Source organism: Silene latifolia, chromosome X (genome assembly GCF_048544455.1).
Source record: "Silene latifolia isolate original U9 population chromosome X, ASM4854445v1, whole genome shotgun sequence".
NCBI lineage: Eukaryota > Viridiplantae > Streptophyta > Magnoliopsida > Caryophyllales > Caryophyllaceae > Silene > Silene latifolia.
The window spans coordinates 322,101,698-322,122,642 of record NC_133537.1 but is presented as its reverse complement, the minus strand read 5'-3'; the positions used below and the strand labels follow the sequence as shown (position 1 = coordinate 322,122,642).

At 37.6% G+C, this 20,945-nt stretch overlaps 3 protein-coding genes across 4 annotated transcripts; 2 read left to right on the top strand and 1 right to left on the bottom strand.

Moving 5' to 3' along the window:
• Nucleotides 1-7,063: 7,063 nt before the first annotated feature.
• LOC141618012 (protein phosphatase inhibitor 2-like) lies at nt 7,064-11,023 on the top strand. Of its 2 annotated transcripts, XM_074435139.1 has the most exons (6): nt 7,069-7,276; nt 7,983-8,066; nt 8,257-8,326; nt 9,277-9,395; nt 9,923-10,108; nt 10,621-11,023. In XM_074435139.1, the coding sequence occupies exons 3-6, from the start codon at nt 8,322-8,324 to the stop codon at nt 10,776-10,778; spliced, it is 468 nt and encodes a 155-aa protein (XP_074291240.1). In that variant the 5' UTR covers nt 7,069-7,276; nt 7,983-8,066; nt 8,257-8,321; the 3' UTR covers nt 10,779-11,023. The 2 variants fall into 2 exon arrangements, with proteins under 2 accessions (XP_074291239.1, XP_074291240.1); XM_074435138.1 differs by lacking the exon at nt 7,983-8,066 and having other exon boundaries at nt 7,064-7,276.
• Nucleotides 11,024-12,373: 1,350 nt separating this feature from the next.
• Nucleotides 12,374-15,688, top strand: LOC141618011 (protein ENDOSPERM DEFECTIVE 1-like). Its single transcript, XM_074435137.1, has 6 exons — nt 12,374-13,445; nt 14,144-14,263; nt 14,434-14,550; nt 14,643-14,732; nt 15,046-15,153; nt 15,309-15,688. The coding sequence occupies exons 1-6, from the start codon at nt 12,558-12,560 to the stop codon at nt 15,378-15,380; spliced, it is 1,395 nt and encodes a 464-aa protein (XP_074291238.1). The 5' UTR covers nt 12,374-12,557; the 3' UTR covers nt 15,381-15,688.
• A 124-nt stretch (nt 15,689-15,812) lies between these two features.
• LOC141622027 (uncharacterized) lies at nt 15,813-20,694 on the bottom strand. The gene is made up of 3 exons (XM_074438106.1): nt 20,223-20,694; nt 17,531-17,622; nt 15,813-16,508 (listed from the first exon to the last, which is right to left on the bottom strand). The coding sequence occupies exons 1-3, from the start codon at nt 20,545-20,547 to the stop codon at nt 16,461-16,463; spliced, it is 465 nt and encodes a 154-aa protein (XP_074294207.1). The 5' UTR covers nt 20,548-20,694; the 3' UTR covers nt 15,813-16,460.
• Between the last annotated feature and the right edge of the window lie 251 nt (nt 20,695-20,945).

Genomic DNA, 20,945 nt, shown 5'->3' with positions numbered 1-20,945 from the left:
TGCGGAAGTATGTGAGTGACCCGTCACATGTGTTGGAGGCAGAGAGCTTAGAGCTAGATGAGTCCTTATCATATCTTGAGGTGCCTAAGCAAATTCTAGACCGAAAGGTTAGAAAGACTAGGGGAGGTGAGACAGTTTTACTTAAGATCTTGTGGTCTAACCACGAGACCGAGGAAGCTACATGGGAGCCAGAGGAAGCTATGAAAGAGCGTTACCCTTTCCTTTTTGATCAGGTATGTATGGTTACGGGGACGTAACCTTGTTTCTTTTAGGGGGTAGGAGATGATCGCGGGCGGTTTTAAGAGTTTTATACCCCTTTTATATGTTGTGTCGGTGTGTTGGTCGGGATGAGTTGGGTTAGTGTCATGTTTTATGTTGAATTTTGTTTGACTTTTGAGTCGGGAATGTTGTGGGAGTACCTTTGTTTAGTAGTGGTTTGAACTTCGGGGACGAAGTTCCTTTTAAGGAGGGAAGACTGTAATACTCCGTATTTATAAGTCTTGGGGTACTCTATCGAGTAGGCCTTACTCTGTCGAGTAAGGGTAAGTTGCGAAATAAAATAGTTTCTGACCTGTTGGGTACTCGATCGAGTAGCTGGGGCACTCGATCGAGTAAGGGGGTACTCGATCGAGTACCTTGGGTACTCGATCGAGTGTCCGGTTTTACGGGGAGTTTTCTCGGGTTTTGTTAATTATGCGATTAAGGTATTTAAGCTTCATCGTCATTATTCTAAATCACTTTTACAAAACCTAAATTTCTGTTTAAGAGAGAAAGCAAGCAAGTTCATCTTCTTAATCGCATTCTTAGCAATTCCCGGAGTTCGACGGTCGGTTCTTGTCGTTGTTCGCACTTGAGTTCCTTGCGTCGAGGGTAAGATCTATGCACCCTTTTATTGTGTTTCCTTCGATTTGGTTAAACCCTAATTTAGAGATTTGGGGTTTTATGTGTAGTATGTGATGTGGTAGTCTCTATGTGTTGTATGATAGGAGGAGGGTTCATAGAAGAGGCTTTTTGACTCGGCGGTAGAGAGACCATCGATTGTGTGCATACCGGGTAGGATTTCCTACTCGCATTAGTCCCATAATGGGATATTGGTTGATGCATTGTATTTGGTTGTTTGCTATAATAATTGTATTGTGATTGTGGTTGTGATCGTTGTTGATGGTTCGCGAGGCGTGGCCTCGGCTGAGTGGGGTCACTTGCGGGAGTGACTTCACGCCCTAGTTTCGCCTTCTGTGGAACCCGCCACAAAAGGGATGTGCACATTAATGGACAGGGTTTATCGCTCACTATGTGGAGCGGGGATTTGGTGGGTACGGTGCGGTCCCCCATCGGCGGTGTGGTCCCCAAAGGACGGATCGATTGAGATGATTGGAATCGATGGGTTGTGTGTGTGTGTGACGCTTAAGGCTCGCTGTTTATCTTATCATTGTTGTTTATATTAATTGTGTGATTAGTACGACCCGGTGTTGTTTTGTAAACTGCGGTGATCCATTCGGGGATGGTGAGCAGATATTGAGCAGGTATTGAGATGAGTACTGGGATAGCCGGGATGCCACGACATGATGATAGGAGTCTTCCTTTGTAGCCTTTAGTTTATTTACATTTCGATTAGAACAGTCAGTTTGAAATCATGTATCGTACTTTTGGTTTGGTTTTGAGGATTGTAACTATTCGCTAAACTATTTATATTAAACGTTGTTTCTTCATTGCTGTTTGATTATCATTGCCTCGGGTAACCGAGATGGTAATGTCTTCATACCTGAGTGGTCCTGGTAAGGCACTTGGAGTATAGGGGTGTTACATGAATGAAATACGATTATACAATCATAATGTCGGTACCGGGATACGCCCAGGCTTTAGGAAGGTAATAAGACACAACATTGATGATTGCAAGTTATTCTTATTTCCGCTTTATATGAACATGGTTGCTTTACTGCTATTCCGTACATGCTCATAACTGTTAGGAAGGTAATACATGTCTCCATAATTCCTGTGTTTATATATATGATGTAATACTACGGTATATGAGCTGATGGGTACTCTATTGAGTAGGGCTTGCTCTGTCGAGTAAGTGAGTATTGCGTTTGGACAGTGTTCTGTCTGTTGGGTACTCGATTGAGTAGGGGCAACTCGATCGAGTACCTTAGTTACTCGATCGAGTACGTCGGTTCTTACGGGTTTTTGGCCGGGTTTTGATATCAACGCGAGATTGGTATATAAAGTATTTTCACTGGTTTCTTTTTATTTCATTCTAAAATATTTTACACAAGCGAACAAGTTACGTTGAATCCTCTTTTATATTGCTATCAAATCCAAAGGGCCAAATTCATCGGATTTCAGAGTTCTTTACACCTTTGATACCGTCGTATTGTGGGTAAGATCCTAGTACAGTTTCATATTTTTTCGTTAACTTTCGTTTAAACCCTAATTGGGTAATTTTGGGGTTTTTGGGAGTATTATTGGTATTAGATTGTGATTGTACGATTATATGTTGATATGAGATGATTTCGTAGAGGAGCGTTTTTGATCTGTTGTTGTGTCGATTGTGGTGATTGCATTCAAGGTAGGGTTTCCTACTTAGTTATTGTTTACATGATTATGAGATGGTTGTTAGTTGTTGGTTGTTGGTTGTTGGTTGTTGGTTGTTGGTTGTTGGTTAAATGGCATTTGGTTATATCGTAATTGATTTAGTATTGTTCATTTTGTACTTGGTTGTGGTTGTTTGTCTATGGTTCGCAAGGTGCCCCCTCGGCTGAGTGGAGTCACTTGCGGGAGTGGCTTCACGACCTTGATTCGCCCCTTGTGGAACCCGCCACAAGAGGGGATGTGCACATTAAGGAACGTGGATTTTCGCTCGGTAAAGATGAGCGGGGCTTAGGTGGGAACGGTTGCGGCCCCCCACTGGCGGAGTGGATTACTGGTTGCGACTGGTAATCTGGCAGGGCTAGACCTTTAGGCTAGCCAGGCGATTGGTGATGTGATGGTGTTGGAGAATTGTGTTTGTGCATTACTGTTGTATTGTCTTATATTGTGTATATATGCAGTAACTGATCCCGTTTAATTATTTTAAAAACTGTGGTGATCCATTCGGGGATGGTGAGCAGTTATTGAGCAGGTATGATTTGGATGCGTGAGGGATTAGCTGGGCATGAGTCACCACGAGTCAATTAGAAGTCTTCCGATGTTAGTCGAACATTTTATTTACTTTAGTTGGTTTGGTTTTGGAACAGTTGTATCGTACTTTGCAGTTTTGAGTTTTGGCATGTATTTACTTTAAACTTATTTTAAAGTACGTTCTTTGATGGTCTATTTGATATTCATTGCCTCGGGTAACCGAGATGGTAGCACCCTCATGCATTAGGTGGTCTTGGTAAGGCACATTGGTGTATGGGGGTGTTACATACGTACACTTCATTTCTATAGCTGGGAGTGAACTTCGGGGACGAAGTTCCTTTTAAAAGGGGTAGATAACATCGCGATAAAAGAAATGGCAAAGCTCTTGAAACTTCTTTAATATTGTTGCCTTTAGTCTTTAAGGCTAAACTTCATAAAAAAATGTTGCTTTTAATCTTTAAACTGCCGTTTCCATAACTTTTAATCGTCGTTATTTAAACTATTTTATGACATCATTTGGTGTTTCCTAAGCGGGTTAGTGGCTTGCATATAGTAATAACATAGTGGTTGCATGGTCGTTAAAATCATGTCACGATAACTGGTGGTGCTAAACATATAATGATAATAATCTTGTCGTGTTTACGTTGGCGTGATTTGGTGTTGCATAAGTTTACGTGGCTTTCCTTGTCGCATGAGTACTATGTGGTTATTCGAGTTGCTTTGTTGTGTTACATTGGGAAGTGTGGGACGAACTTCGGGGCAAAATTCTTTTTAAGGGGGGAAGACTGTAATACCCGCCCTGTTAGGGACCCTTTGACTGACCTATTGACCAAAGGAGAGCCTTAGCAAGGGATACGAGATATATTAGTTTACCAATGTAACTCGCTACTCGGCCTAGCAGGGGCATATCAAACACATTATCATTTACGTAGTACTCCTATGTGACAGTTTTTTCACTTTGGGTGTAACACCCCCACTTACCATAGGAGTAGTTAAGATACTCGATCGAGTGGGGACCGAGTGGGGACCGAGTACCTCGTTGGTAAGCGCGTTATTATAAAACGTGGAGTCTTAAACACAATTCATTTTCGACGGTTCATTTTATCATTCCTAAACCTAATTTCTCTCTCTCCCAATCCTCTCATCTCTCTCTACACCTTTGGGTAATACCTCGTAAATTCTAAAGCTAGCACTCAGTCGAATGACCTAGTAATCAACCGAGTAAACCTCACTCGACCGAGTGAGCCTCCAAAGTTGTTAAAGCCCCTGATTCGTAGCTCACTCGATCGAGTGGAGCCGTCACTCGACCGAGTGCTACGGGAACCACTGAGTTTTCACGTGTGGGCTTTTCTATTGATGGGCCTTGACATATATATACACCATATTTTCTAATTTTTCCCATTTCCAAACACTAATTCCTTTTCTCTAAACCTCTCCTACCTCTCTCTATAATCCCTCATTCTCTAAATCCTAGATCTATAACTATGGGTGAAGAATTTGGAAGATTCATTCACATATTCTTGTTCCTTATCATTTGGTGAGTATTATACTACATTTTTCCTTTTAGTTTGGATAATTCGTTTTAAGACTAAACCCTAGAATTTGGGAGATTCTTATGGGTAGTGTTAATTAGTGTTTTAATTAGTATTAGGAGTAATTAATGGGTAATAATGAAGGGTTAATTAGTAGTATTAGTTGTTGTAGAATGCTTTGTGATAGTTTGTTATGGAATTATGTAGGATGAGACGGCTTTATGATATGAATGCTTGGTGGTTTTGGATTTCTTATGAAGAATGCTAAAAGGTAGGTTAATCCTACTCGGTTTCAATAATGTGGTCATAACATATGTTGTGGTTAATGTTGTAATTAGTGTCACATAACTAGATTAATTGCATTAATACATGTTTAGTGGTGAATAGTATCATTAAGGAGATAAGTATGTTGGTTGGATTGCATTATAACATGATATTGGTTAAGATGACTTGACGAGTCGGTAATTGGCATATTGTGTGGTATCTTGCATTATTTTATTTGTCATGTATATTGGGGAATGTGACGGTTGTGATTCTTTGGTGGTGTTACTTGGTTATTGAGGAGACGTAAGACGGTTGGGAGACCATCTTACGCTTAAGTCGCCTCTTGGAGCTTCCCACTCCAAGAGGGATGTGCACATTAATGGCTTGAGTTATGGAGGGACTCATGTTGTTAAGACATGATGTGTGGCAGGGGATTCGATTGGCTTCCGGACCCGGTACGTCTGGGCGTGTCCCTGTACATGTTTGTGGTTATTGGTATGTCTGGGCGTGTCCCGGTATCAGTGTGCTTGTCGGTATGTCTGCGTGTGTCCCGTACCGTGGTGGTGGTTGTTTGATATCATGTCATTCATATCATAGTCATGTTGCATATTCACACACTCGAGTCGTGTCACACTTTATTTATTGAAACTGATGTTTTGTGTGTCTGTGTAATTGTCACCTATTTTCGGAGTGACATGTGTCGATCCATATGATATTTCTGATCATATGGGGAGCAGGTTAAGTACAGGTTTTGCTTGTTGACGTGATCGAGATTGGGGTCGTGCTTTGGACTTGGAGTCGAGTACTTGGATAGTTGATAGATAACATAGATAGTAGTCATGAGTTGTATTCTTTTATTTATTCATTCATGGTTTGTAATCACCAAACTTGTTATTTATAATAAATGTTTCTTTATTGTATCTCCGATTTACCGCCTCGGGAAACTGATATGGTAACATCTCCCAATTACCTTGGTCGGGTTAGAAGGGGGTGTTACAGAAGGTCTTGTTAAGGCTCCTTGGTAAGTGGGGGTGTTATACCCAAAGTAAAAACTGTCACATGGGAGTACTACGTAATGATAGTGTGTTTGATAAGCCCAATTGCAATTTATCGTCGACGAACTACTAATTTTCGATAATTTTAATGTACTCCTCTCATCGTCAAACACTTCAATTAAACTATAAATGATTAATTTAATCGAGGAATCGAAACTGACAACTAAGATCGAATTTTTAACAACTTAATCAAAAACAACGGATGACTAGTTAAGGTCTAATTCAAATACAATTGCATAAAACCTCTCTCTCCCTCTCTCTAAAAAAGTTCTCTAAAAACCCTAGCCTCCATCTGTTATACGCGGGGCTTCCATTGATTATCAATCGATGGTAAGCCCCAAAATTATTTCATATTTCAATCAATAGTATGCAGATCTATTTCTGTTCAATAAAAGTCTCCATTTTGGCGAGAATCGTTTTTCTGTCCCTTATTTCAGGGTGTTTTCATTTATTCCTGGGTTTAGTCTCATCAGTAATATAGTCAAGAGTAGTTCGTTAATGATTCGTAGCGTGATCTTTCAAAGGATACAAGTAATTTGTCAACGATCTTTGGAACTAGTCAGAGGTAAAATTTATCTCATAAATCAAACGAATGATCCCCTCAAAAGCTACAAGAAGATAGTTATAATAGGACGAGCCGAATTGTCAAATGCTGTATTGAGATCCCTAGTTTATAAGAAAAATATTTTTCTTTGGTTTCCGTCCATATTTGTTTTCGATTATATCTATCATTTGTAAGTGACGTACGACGTTCTATTAATGAATTGTTTTTTTCTTTAAAAAAAGGATTACTAATCGAAACAACAAATTATTAATCGAATTTAACTAATCGAAAGTAGAATATAATGAAACAACGAATTACTAATCGAAATAATATGGCGGCTCTACTTCCGACCCCATTTCCCTTTTTCATAAACAATTCAATTAGTCTTTCCCAAGCATAAGTTGGTTCAAGATCTCCTCCCCAGAGCTAGCCCAAGTTCATGGAGACCCCAAGCCGATTGAGCTACAAGATCCCGACTCGGGGCCAACTACCTCATGGCCGGGTTTTTTTTTTTTTTTTTTCGGTTTGAGATAAGTCTACTAGAAGTACTTGGGTAAAAGAAACAGGACAAAACTTGAATTAATCTTCCTTCTAATTAATCTTCCTCTCCCTATATCTCTCCCCTTGGCCATTGAAAAAATCATGAATTTATTATTTATGGATTATATAACGTGTTTTCCCCTTTCCCAATTTCCCAATTAATCATTTTAATCTCTCTTCTATTTTTTTAACAGATTTGCAGTTCTTTGGTCGATAAATTCCAGGTACCCATACCCCATATCTCCCTTACTCATATGTTACATTCTGTTTTTTTCGAAATTATTGTCTCTGGAACATAATTTTTAATGGCTTAAATCAAATATTAATATTTTGGTAAAAAATCTTGATTATTGTTTATACATGGTATTTCATGTTGGTGTATTTCCCAATTCCCATTTTTTTGTTTTTGATTGTTGTTGTATGTTATAAAGAAATAGTTTTTGGTATATGGGGGGTCATTTGTTGTTTTGAATTTTGATGGGTGAATTTGCGGAGTATATGAGAATGTTTCTTTGTGGATTTGTGTTTTCATCTCGAGTCATTTGGAAACAACCTCTTTGTGTTGCTATATCCAAAATGAGTGAATTTTTAGTTATCATGTAGTATTTGCGCAATTTTCATCTCGAGTCATTTGGAAACAACCTCTTTGTGTTGCTAACAAAAGGGTAAAGCCGTATTCATCCCCCCAGACCCCGACCCCCCCAACTCGCAGGAGTCCTTGAGGCAGTGGAGTAATGTGTGTTTTGACATTGTAGGACTGTTTTTTGTAACCTAATGACCCTTTCTACTTGCATTTTGTCTATGAGACTCTTATTGTGTTAAGTTAGAAAGATTTTAGGGGCTGCAGTGAATTTGTGCCGAACATTAACCAAATTCAAAATCTCCTTGTTATCGGTGAAACATTTTACCGGCAAGTTATTTGGTGGCTAGGGTGTTGCTGTAGGTGTAAGAGGCCGCTAATGATACATCTCAAGTTATATTGAGGCCTTGTCGATTTCGTACCCTGTATAAGAAGTGAGACAATCTTGGTTATCATTGTTGTTTATTGACTTTATTCTACTCCGTACTGTTTTTTTTTTTTTTGACATTTTAGCGAACTTATGAACTGCCCCTTTTAAGTCTTCTGTCTTCCTGTTTGCTGGACTTATCCCAATGCATGTAATTGAGGATCGTTTACTTAAATAGTTTGATATTTCTGATGTAGACATTACAGCTTGCTGGTTGCTTCGCTTGCTGTTGACAGTCTTGTGGAGATCACCGACTTAAAGAATGAAGTATGTTACATTATTGTTTATATTAGTTTGAGATCTGTGTAATAAGTAAAGCCTCTGAATTGGAGGAATATGCAGCAATTGCTGAGGGATGGATAGTCTATTCGAGGATTAGTTTGAGACCTGTGTAATATTATGTTAATTTATTGTTTTGTTACCATCCCCACGCTATGGTGCGTGGGTTGATAGACTATGCCCACGATTGGCATTGATAATACTATAGTAGTGACTACTTGCAACTAATTAGCTTATTATGATAGTAATACGATGAAGCGAGTGGGAATGGGGAAGTGCGAGACGGGCAGGCGTAGTATCAATCCACTTCTGCCTTATCATCCATGACTTCCGTAAGAATGGTTTTTCCATTAATTTTCAGTTGTCGTCGTGTCTCCCTTCCAGGTCAAAATAGGACAAGTGGTTAACACGTAAAAAGGGTCAAGTGTTCAAGATGGGGTAACCATTTAGAGAATCTTAATCAAGGTTAAAAGAAACAAAAGTTCCTTTGCTTCAGTGAGTTCAGTCAGGTATACTTGTAATCTAGAATGGGAAGTCGTGCACTCACGTCGATGACCTCTTCTCTATCCTCTAGCTGGGCCCTGTTGTGTGAGGCTTTTAAGCCAAGGCTTAGAGTGAGATTGTAAGAACATCTAATTTGATTTGTACGCTTTGAAACGGCCAAGGGATAAGATTCTAAAACTCAATCACAAGAAGAAACAAGCATTTGAGTTATTGGGTCTCAAATAATTTATTTGCTGTCCTCACCAAGGATTTTAGAAAATGGAGCACGTCGTTTAATTCAAATGAATATAATTGGCTTGTTTCTGGCATGGATTCTGATTTCTGAATGTGTGTAATTTGAATTTGTTAAAAAACGAATCAGCTTTTTAAGAAGGTATTTTCTGTCTTTGTGTCTAATTTTTCCTAATGCATTTTGGGTATTTACCCTCTCTCAGGAATAGAGGTCGTGTCAAGTGGAATGAGGCCAACTTGGGGGAAATTGAGAAGAATAAACCTGTAAGGCAAAAGATCACCGAGCCTAAGACACCATATCATCCAATGATCGAAGATGATGGTAAAATTCTAATCAATTTACATTATTTCAGTTGATGTTTGCATGTTTCGCGTGCTATTTACTCTGGAAGTTCATCTAGCATATTGTACAAACTTAAAATTTTGGGAACCATCTGCAGCTAACATGTTTATCATTACTACTAAAATTAGAATGGAAAGTTCTAATAGTGATTTACCTCACTAACACGCGACTACTGGCTACTAAATGCTGCTGCATGCCTAGTTGCCTAGTTGCCTACATGCACATCATACATATCGTACATTTCACTACTATAGTACTATGTGCTCGACATTGAGCAACATATATGCTTTCTGCAATTAGATTAAATCTTTCTCATGTAAATTAAATTCCTCAAACAATATTCTCCTGCAAATATTCAGTCATGCAAGTAATGGTCTCCTTTTCCCAAAAAAAATCCGAATTTTCCTCTGAAGAGAGCAGGGATGAGTTGGATGATGTTGTTCAACCGATTTTCTTTCCATCTGCTTTTCGTATCCTAATATTCTGCATCCCTTTGGCTTGTCTAGATTCTCTGTCTCCTATAGATGGTGGCAGTGGTAACTTTGAGGAGTGTATTGATGCCACTGAACATGCTGAAGCAATACGTCATGCTTTGAATGATGTAGCTTCTTCAAGCACAAAGAGCCCTAAGCGGTCTGGTGGTTGGACATCATCTGAAGATGAGGGAGATGCTATGCAGGAGGATGATGAAGGTAATATTTGTACTTCGTTTTTTTTCCCCTCCATGTTTGCTTCAACACCGGCATTTTGCGAATGTTTATGATATAACTCTCATAGATTGGAGATTATGTCGTTGGTTGCTAATGTTATACCATCAGTTTTATGCCGATACAAAAAACTGAAAAAGAGCCTGGTTTAAGTGACATTTCTTTTCAAGTCTTTTTCTAAAAAAATGAGATATCTCTGAGCTACACGAAGAGATTTTAAGTAGGACCAAAATGACATTGCTCTGCGTCTTTTCAAAAGAAAAATTGTGCATGCGTGTGTGTATAAAGGCAGACACACTACACAAGTTCCGAAGGGTGAGTAATGACTAGTGACTAATGACTAGCGAGTACCATCAATAAATTACTTTACCAGCTGAGCCATTTAGTTATCCGACTATTATTGTTGAGATTGTGTTTGCTTAACTTTGTTGTTCTGGAAAAGAAAGTCTTTTTCCGATTTCTTAATCAAATTGAATTAAATTTTATCATTATGCCAGATTCAGAGCAAAGCGCAAGTTTCAAAGCACACAGGAGAGCCCATTATGACGAGTTTCTGAAAGTGAGGGAGCTTCGAGGCAAGGGTTCTTTCATGGAGGAGGAATCCGACGAGGATGAAGACGCTTTGTCAAGGAAAGGGAAGGCACCTGCAACTTAGGTAATGGAGCTATCCTCGATCAGGTAATGGAGCTTAGGGGCTGATAGCAATCAGCAGATCAGTGTCCTGATTGAGGTCGAAACCAATCAGCAAATGGGTCCTGACTGTTGTTCTGTTTAAAACAGTGTTCAAAACTTCTAAGTTCTAATAGTTGTTTCGAGTAATACAATATTTTGACTGGTGCAACTTTCACTGTGTAAATTTTTGTACTGAGCATAATTTTTTCGGACATACTTCTCCAAAAATTGCTTGTTTTATCATCTCCCTATCAAGTTTGGTAAGAACTGATATTTGTTCTAAGGGGTTGTTTGATATGTGAAGATCGGAACCATCCACTTGGGATGGTATACATACTATTCGTAAGTTACTTTTCGGTCAATACAGATTTTGGTTTACATCAGCTCACGTATAATTTTATGGCTCGTTGGACGTTGGATCAAGATCCTAGTTGGGTCGGATGACTTGGATGAATTTTGTTTAATGTGTTAGGTACTTACGTTATTATTTAGGTGTCCTTTTTATGGCTCGCGGAGATTATGGTGGCTCGTTGGAAGTTGGATCAGGATCCTAATTGGGTTGGATCACTTGGATGAGTTTTGTTTAATGTGTAGGTTATTATTTAGGTGTCCATCTTATGGAATTTCTAATACTGTTCGTGTGACTCTGATAATATGCTAAGTATGACTGTGATTACGGGTGAGATAATGAGTCATTAAATTGGTCTTAATGCGATATTCCTTTAATTCTCCTCTTTGTAACAGCTCTTTACGAGTAAATAGAGTGTGATCCTTTGTGAATCAACATAACAACAAAACACAACAATTACAAACATATACTATATCAGTACATTTATTCTCTCCATCTTTTCAGGCTAATTTTAAATTCGACAATGAGAGTCAATTTTAGATTTTAAATTGGAACTTTTCAAATCGTGTCATTTGGGTCGATTTTGTTCTATTTGGTTTAGTCTCTCATCATAATTGTGTAGGAAATTCTCTTCCCCAAACAATCATTTCGGGATGTTTTACATCAAAGTCATTTCGAACCCGGTCATTTCGAGTTTAAGTGAACTTGTAGATTGATATACTTTCAGATTTTAACCAAGTTTGAACTTGATTAGTTTAAATTAAACAACGTACAACTAAAAATATCGTAATTTTATCTCGTTTTTTTCCGTCCATTTTCACAATTGGATTAATATTTTCATCGTATGATCTAGGTAGCACCAAAACGTACATGGACACGACACGGACACGTGATACGTCATCCCATGAAATTTTAGGACACGGGAAATGTTTTTAAATTTAATAAAATATTTATTTTATTACTATAAATAACATAGTATAATTTTATTTTTGTAATTTATTTGTTATTAAATTTAAATAAGTGAAGGTAAATTTTGATCTTGACTATAACTAATTCTCATTTTCCACCAAAATCCATCTTCTAATCAATTTTTTTCGCCATCTCATTTCTCATCTAAACTATAACATGTTTAGACACGTGTTCAACCCGTATTAATATTCGATACGGTGTCGGAGACGGGAGGGCTGGTTAACAGGGGTGTCCGTGCTAACCTAGCGTACCATTCCTATCTACGCAACATCTTCCCCCTAACTAACGGCTAGTTTTTCCCCGCAATTTAACCCCCTCTTCCCGTACCGCCTTCAAAAATGCATACCGTCTCCCTCACTTCTCTGCTTCCGTTACAACACTCTCACTCCAAATCCCCCAATTCACATTTCTAGGGTTTCCTTTTCCCCCAAAACAGCCCTAACAATGGCGGAAAATCCCAAACCTCCATCATCATCATCCAATCCCCATCTGCCACGTCGCTCTCGTCCTAGGGTTCGCGAAGTAAGCTCCAGATTCATGTCTCCGGCAACATCTACCCCCAAACAACCACCTTCTACACCTTTTGAATCCAAAATTCACTCTTCCCGACGATCTCAGACTGATTTACGACATCGCTTCGCTGACGAAAACCGGCCTGATTCCCTCAACCGGCGGTCCCTCAGTCCGGTCCGGTCGATCAAACCACGGTCCGCCGTTAAACTCTTCAAGGACTCCTCCCGTACTGATACTCCGGCACCAGCACAGACGCCGATGACTGGAAGAATTCTCCGGCAGCGGAATTTTGACACCGCTGCCGCGAAAATCCTTAAGATTAATACAAATTACAATCATAGTTGTAATTCGAGTTTAGGTGATGATAGTAGTGATGAATTAAGTTCAATTGATGGAGATTGTGAGTCAGTTAAGTCAGAGCCCTGTGAAATTGGTCATAATAGTAGTAATGGCAGTGTTGTTAGGTTTTCGACACCCAAACCGTGTTCCAGGTCGATGGAGTTACCGCTTTCGAGTCACGAATATAATGTGAATGGAACGAGTACCCATAGAGGTGGTGTGAATGAGGAGAAAGGGGTGAATTCGATGATGAAAGGGTCGGTGAAGGTGGCGCGAGGTTTAAACTTGCCTCCGATGGCTCCTTTACATGGTGGAGCGAAGGGAATTGGGGCGGTAGAGGTTAAAAAGGCGGTGAGGAAGGGTTCGGGTCAGGCAGAGGATGTGCATAGGCTTAGGTTATTGTATAATCGTTATTTGCAGTGGAGGTATGCTAATGCCAAGGCGGAGGCTTCTATGATGGCTAAGAAGAAGCAATGTGAGGTTAGGATGTTTGTTTATATTGTCTCGGTTTTTCGGGTGTTTAATTCGTCCACCTCGTTTAATTTGGTCTGCAATGTGAAAATTTCAAATGTCTCCTTACGCACACTTGATTTTAGGCCTTTACATCATTCTTGCAGGATGAAGTTTGTTGTCGAATGTATGTTTTTCGATAAAACGTCGATTTGTTGGGTGAATACATACAGTACTTATCAATGTCCTCATAAATCCAAAGGCTCATTGCTCTATGGCTTTGAATTCTGATTAAATAAGGCAAAGCAACATAACTTATTTAAGTGTCTGCTCTTCTTGTATTATGAACGACACGATTGATGCAATTTTGACGCAAGTTGCATAGGCAGTGAACCTTCGAGTCAGTGGGTAAACCTTCGAGTTCCCATGCCCAGAGAGTTCATCACTATCAAGTTGCATAGGCAGTGAACCTTCGAGTCAGTGTATAATAATAGTCTCTTTAACAATGACTTTTACCTCAGAGAGTTCCCATGCCCAACGTGCCGAACCTACGAGTCAGTGTGTAAGGGTCTCTTTAACAAGGACTTTTACCTCAGAGAGTTCCCATGCCCAACGTGCCCTAGGCAGTGAACCTTCGAGTCAGTGGGTAAAATGGACTAACGTAGCCTAGCCGTTTGCCTGTTTGAATGTTTTGTGGTCAGTTATAAATACTCCTTTTTGTGTTGCAGAAACAATTGTATTCTTTGGCAGTAAAGCTACCGGAATTGCGGGAGTCCGTGAAGAGCAAACGTATTGAATATTGTCTATTGAAAGGATTGAGCACTCTATCTACAATACTTGATGCGCAGGTGAGCTTATAGCTTATAGACTTATTTCTTCTGGCTGCTGTTTTGCCTCTTAGAATCTGCGACATTTTTTGGCTGATTAAGTTGATTTATCTTCTCTCATGTTATTTTGTATGCGTAATTGCGTACCATTTTAATTCCTATTAATAAGCAGTCTTTGCTTGCTGTCCCAGATGCCGTATTTGGACGAATGGTCTATTTTAGATGAGAGTTTTTCTTCTTCTTTGATGGAACTTAGCAATGGGTTACTAAACGTCTTATCTCAACTTCCGCTAGATGGTAATGTCAGGGTAAGATATCATGTTGTCAGGCTGCTCTACCTTCTCAAGCATCATCCATGCTTCTCGTTTGATAATGTATTTGGATTCGATTCTATTTGCAGGCTGATACGAAAGAAATAGAAGAGGAACTACATTCAGCCTTGAAAGCGACAGAATTGATCTGCCTACATGTGCAAAGTTTCATGCCTAAGGTCAAATTCTTGCCCCCGACCATTGTGAAATTGGAAAAAATCAAGTCTTGATAATTGTTTTCACATTTACGACTTTAGAGAATCACTAATAAATACGTATGCCTGTTTGTTTTTCTTTTGTATTTCGCCGCTTTAACCAAGAACAGTCTCTTTGTGTTCTAGGGCAAAGTCACTCCCCTTGAGACACTGACTCTTTTTTTTTACTCAGACTGATGTGTGTACTTCTGGAAAAAAAAAGAGGATGGAACTGTTTAAAAGAGTTACTAAAATACCGTATTAGTAGTCGCTAATGTGCCATTTTACGTCAATGCAGGCAGAGCATGTGGATAGTTTGATGTCTGATTTGGCTAGAGTTAGCAGTGGAGAAATTAGACTTATCGACGAATGTGGAGATTTACTGTCTAAGACACATTTATCCCAGGTTACTTTCACATTCTCTTTGCCCTCTGCATATGTTCGTCACTTTTCCTTGAAGTCCTCAACTTCAGCAAACTGGTTCTACTACTGCGGCTCGGCTTAACCAAATAGAGGATGTGAAAAACTGAGAACTTAACGATAATGTGTAATTACTTTCAGGTAGAGGAGTGTAACCTAAGAGGACAACTAATGCAGCTTCATAAGTACAAACTCAAAGATGGACAGCGGTAAAAGGCCACATTCACTCAGTGGCTGACTCGATGTTTTGAGTTAGAACAAGAATTGGAGCCTTTTGTAGCCTATTGTATGTATTCGTTTTTCTCCATTCTTGTGCAGTTTCAGATTCCAACATAAATTTCTTCAGGAGTTGCGTGACATATGTACAGTGTACGCAATCAAATCCAATACTAGAAGAAAACTTGAGGTTAGGTCCCATTGCTTGTAAGAAAGTGGCAATCAATAATGTCGATTTGCATCAGAATTGTGTATAATTTTTTTGAAATGAAGGGAGCCAAAGGGGCCTTTTTTATACCGACTAGTTTCAAAACCAAATTATGAGCATATCATAATGACTTTAATAGCTACGCTAGTTAAGCTAACAGGAGTTTTAGCTTTGTTATGTAATAGTTGTCGGTATATCACATGACCTAATGATGCCAATAATTTCATAACCATGGGCGTTACCCGTTGGGAACGACATTTTTATAGAACGACCACAAATCACAATGAGCCCATTGTCGTATTACCATTGATACAATTCCTAAACTTATGAGCTAGACACCTAAACATTCTAGCTACTGTTATACAAGTTGAATAATTCTACCCAACATATATATAAGCTACTCACCCTTCAATTTACTGAAATCTTTACATTTGAAATAAAAAATTCCATAAAAATTGAGGGAGTTATAACCAATTAAAACCAATCTACAATCTACAATCTACATAATAGCTTAACCCCACCAAAATAATTTCTTTTGTAAAGATATTTATGACAGAGACAGAGATTAAGATGGGTCATGGAGGATCAATAGAAAGATCATCTACTACTATAAGAAAATTTCGTGTGTTGGAAGATGAGTGCAGAAACTCTATTCCATTTCCGTGTCCCATCGAACTATTTGGGAAAGATCATCTACTACTGTAAGAAATTTCATTTGTCGGAGATGAGTGCAGATTCTCTGTTCCATTTCCGAGTCCAACGAACTATTTGGGATTGGACTGGGCTGGGCTTGGGGTGTTGAAAGCCCAAAAAATAGGTAAAGCTGTTACATCCCATAGTGAGTTGAAGTGGGCCTCATGGGGTCTTCCTCAATTCTCAGCCTTACCACCTGCCCTATCCTTTAGTATAGGGACCACCTGTGGAGATAACCATACATAATTCACCAATTCTTATTTCAGACCGCAAGATCCGTCTGAAATAATAAGACGGCCCGTTTCCTCTCACAAAATATCCATTTAGGAAGTGAGTGGGAAAACACATGGGTGTCCCACCACCCATGTGATTTCCACTTGTGATAGGTCTTATTGTTTCAGACGGATCTTGCGGTCTTAAGCAAGACGGACTGTACATAATTATATATCTAATCATGTTTTTGTTATTAATTATGCCCTACAATTTGATTCTATATTTTTTGTGATCTTACTTTAATCTTACCATACACCAAGTAATCTACGTTATACGTTATAATTGGATAACTATATGCTGAATCAAGGTCTAAAAAACTTATTCTAACCCACGTTTCATAATGTCTTAAGTCTCGTCCGAAACCGTCTTATATTAATATGAGACTACGAGTAATATACTAAAACTATGGAGTAACAAAAACAATTTGTTATAATTAATGCTTGAACAATAGTATGAGCATTAATTAATTTTCAAACTTATTGTTAAGAAGTACATCGATAATACACTTAAGTGAATCATTTAATATTTTTTTTTTTTTTTGTCTCAATCAATAGTTATATGCCGTGTTTTTGTAAGAAAAATTTCAAGTAAAAATAATTATTGAATGTGACGGAGAAGTAACTAAAAGATTATTCGTCACATTGGTATCATGCATAAGTTATACTCTTTAATCACTCTATTTATGATTAGTATATTTTATATTTTATAAGAGGAAAATAATGCAAGCGTAAATTGTTACGAAGGAAGTAGGCTATTATATTTTAGGCACTAAATCTCATTGAAGACGGGCGATATCCGTCACAAGCTTGTGACGGGTACCGTTTCCTCTTACAAAATACCCATTAAGAGGTGACTGAAAAGTACATGGGGGGTGCCCCATCTTGTCCCCTCTCCCTTTTTGTGAGAGGTCTAGCAAGACGCTTTGTATTTTAGGACGTGTATACTTGTAAAGAGGGTTTAAACGCACACCAACCTGATCATGTGAAGTTTTGTGAGGACGAGCTTGTGGTCTCTGCCTTTGAATGCTAGCATGAGTGATCACCGGATCCATAACACGTACCACACCTGCAAATATTTAAAGCATTTTATTAAACAATTATTTTCATTCTAAACACGGGTATATCCGTTTAAAAATGTTTTTAAAGCTCTTGCATTGAGCAGCTAGTCTTCCTAACTTAAGACGAAGTTATAATAAAAAGTCATAACTGATAAAATTATCACTTTTTAACGATAAACGAATGGATATTTTTTTCAAAAAATGTTCACATTTTATCGTAAATGATATAGTATTATTTTATCCGTCTTAATTATCTGAAATGAATTTGCCTACACTAATTGTCAAGTCTCTTCTAAAACTCTCTCTCATTAAAATGATGTGGGAGTGTGGGACAATACTCCCTCCGATTCGAACTAAAAAATATCGACTTTTTTTCACACTCGTTTATGACGCGTTTTACAACGTAAATATCTTTAGTTACACATTATTAAAAATTATAAAAATTTGATATTCTTATAAAGCGTTAAAGCGTTTATGAATCAAACAAGATCTCACATGAATATATTTTGTCTTATAGATTAAGAATAATATTGAAGATTCCCTACGACCATAAATAGTGCCAAAAAGTCAATGTTACCTTTGGTCTGGATCGGAGGGAGTATGTGATACGCTAAGATGATCATTGAACCGTCTCATATACAAAGAAAAACAAATTTAATTTCATCATTTAACTTAAAATATCTTTAAAAGGAGTATATTCTGTGTTGTATGTTCAACGGTGACTGTTTATGCCAGCTATCAAGAACCATCCCGGTTCCTATCTTTAGCTTTTCATCCATCTCACCATCTACATCTCAAAACTCAAATGAAACCCTTTGTAAATGCCAAATTTATGATGCAAAATGAGCTTACAAAGTCTCTAATGAAACCCTTTGTAATTATCACAAATATATACCACTAATTTTAATTTGAGACGGTTTCTCAATAATGTTAGTATGAGAACTCGTATATAATAGGTAGTTATTGTTTGTATAACTCTTTTAGGTTCTAAACAGTATTTCGTATATTAATTGGTACTTTCTATGTCACACTACTTTAGGATGAGATACCAATCGTTGGTTGGCGCGATGGTAGCGTATTTAATGACTTGGTAGGGAGTGTCATGGATCGATCCCCCACAACTGCGATTGGGAGGGGTTTAAATACCGTAATCCTTGGACACGCCCCGAAATCCGGATTAGTCGGCCCAATATGGTTCGGATTACCGGATGGTTTACACCAAAAAAAAAAAAAAAAAACTTTAGGATGAGATGGTCTCTAAAAATACTTATCCAAAGGGCCGACAATGATCTCAGATTCTCAGCTAGCTAGTAGAACCCTCAAAACCAGTTCGGTCAAAGCTTGACTCAAAATCGGTCAAAACTAATTCCGAGCTGATTGATTTTGAGCTGAACTTGACCAAATCTGAGCCGATTCCGAGCTTGGTAGACCTCGAATCGAAATCTAGTTTAGACTCATTTAATTCTTTTTATTATTTAATTCTAGCATTTTCAATTGTTTTTATTCTTACTCAATTGTCATTTTAGCATTTATGATTATATTTTTTTTATATATTTATTAAGATTTTATAGTTTCATTTATTTTAATATTTATTTGTAAGTGATTTTAAAAGTGAAAAAAAAGTAAAGAAAATAATGTATTAATCGAGTCGAGCCAATTCCAAGCTTTTAAGTTTTAAGCTCGGGGAATTCCAAGCTGATTCCTAGCTCAAGCTCAAATTTTCCGAGCCAATTCTGAGGCCATCCGTGCTCGAATTCAAATCGGCTCGGTTATATCCTTATTTATTTTTTAATATAGTAGACTTTATAACACAAGGTAATCTTTTTCCAAGAAAATGATGCTTAAGTAAAAAGTTTGAAACGAAAATTTCAAAATCAAATACATCAATGAACAAATTCCTAGTTTCTTATTGACATTTTCTCATTAAAATCACTCTTTCAACTTATTACTAGGATCGTCTACTAACAACCATCACAAATGACCTCTTCTCTTTTTCTTGAAAATAAATAATTGGAACGGAGGAAGTAAAACGTTGATGCATAAAAGCTCATTTAAGATTGGACGTACAACGACCTCATTTTATGTTATATACATCTCATTAACGATAGCAATACACAATTGTCTTAGACAAGATTAGATATATATTGTTTTCTACCTCATCGAGGTTATTAATCACATGCAAAAACATATGCAATTCCGCAATTTTAGTAAATCAAATTAAGCAAAAACACATGGTATTAAATTTATGAACTCTATTGTTTTATCAAATTTAGAACATGAGTAAAAGTTGCACCTTCAAAAAAAAAAAAAAAAAAAAAAAAAAAAAAAAAAACAACATTACACCTAATTATAGTATCATTTATGAACGTCATTAAGAAGTTTTAACTATGGGTAAAATATCAAACCCTAGGTTTAAATTTCTTTTACTAAAAAAGCGGTTTTATACAAAAATTTGTGTAAAACGGAAACACCCATGAAAGAAAATTCATGAAATATAGTTATAAAACAAACCTGCACCATCTAAACTAGAAGACGATCGAGCTCATTTAACATGAATTTGTTCTATTGCAAATTAAATGTAATAAACCAAAAACAATAAAAAAAATACCTGAAGTAGTGGTGAAATTCCTGGTAGGCAAATCACGGGTAGACTCAGCAATATCAGGAACAAACCGATCAAGCCGAGAATTATTATTACTCCTATTACTATTACTATTATTATTATTATTATTATTATTATTATTATTATTATTATTATTATTATCATCATCGATATTGTTAATACAATTTTTCTGAAACATTGTTCTAACAAAACTGGCTTCCATTAAACTCAAAAAATTAGAATGTCTTTCGTTAGTCCAATTTCCTCCACCATTACCATTTCGTTGAGGATAAACATTATTATTACGATCATCACCACAATTATCCGCCATTATTAATACAAAAAATGATGATGTATTTTTGGTTTCCTTTTGTGGGCAATAATAATTGTTAGTTTGGATTATAATATATTATATATATAGGATATTAGTTGGTAAGTGTATGGTGAGATGGATATTTTAGTTTTTGAGAGATGATCTTTTAGAAACACTTTATTGTTTGTTAAGTTAAGGGGAAGGATGAGGTTGTAAAAGAAAAGAACAAGATGCGTGGGCTTTCCTTCTACAACCCACTATACGGACCTACGTGCCTCCGCTTTCTGTGTAGATATTTTTTTGTCTCTGCCTTGCTCTCTAATTATTATTATTATTATTTTTTTGATAACGACGGGTTAAATCCCTGACCTACGTATTCTCGCAAAATGCCACATGGGCCACGTAGTTCACCTCTT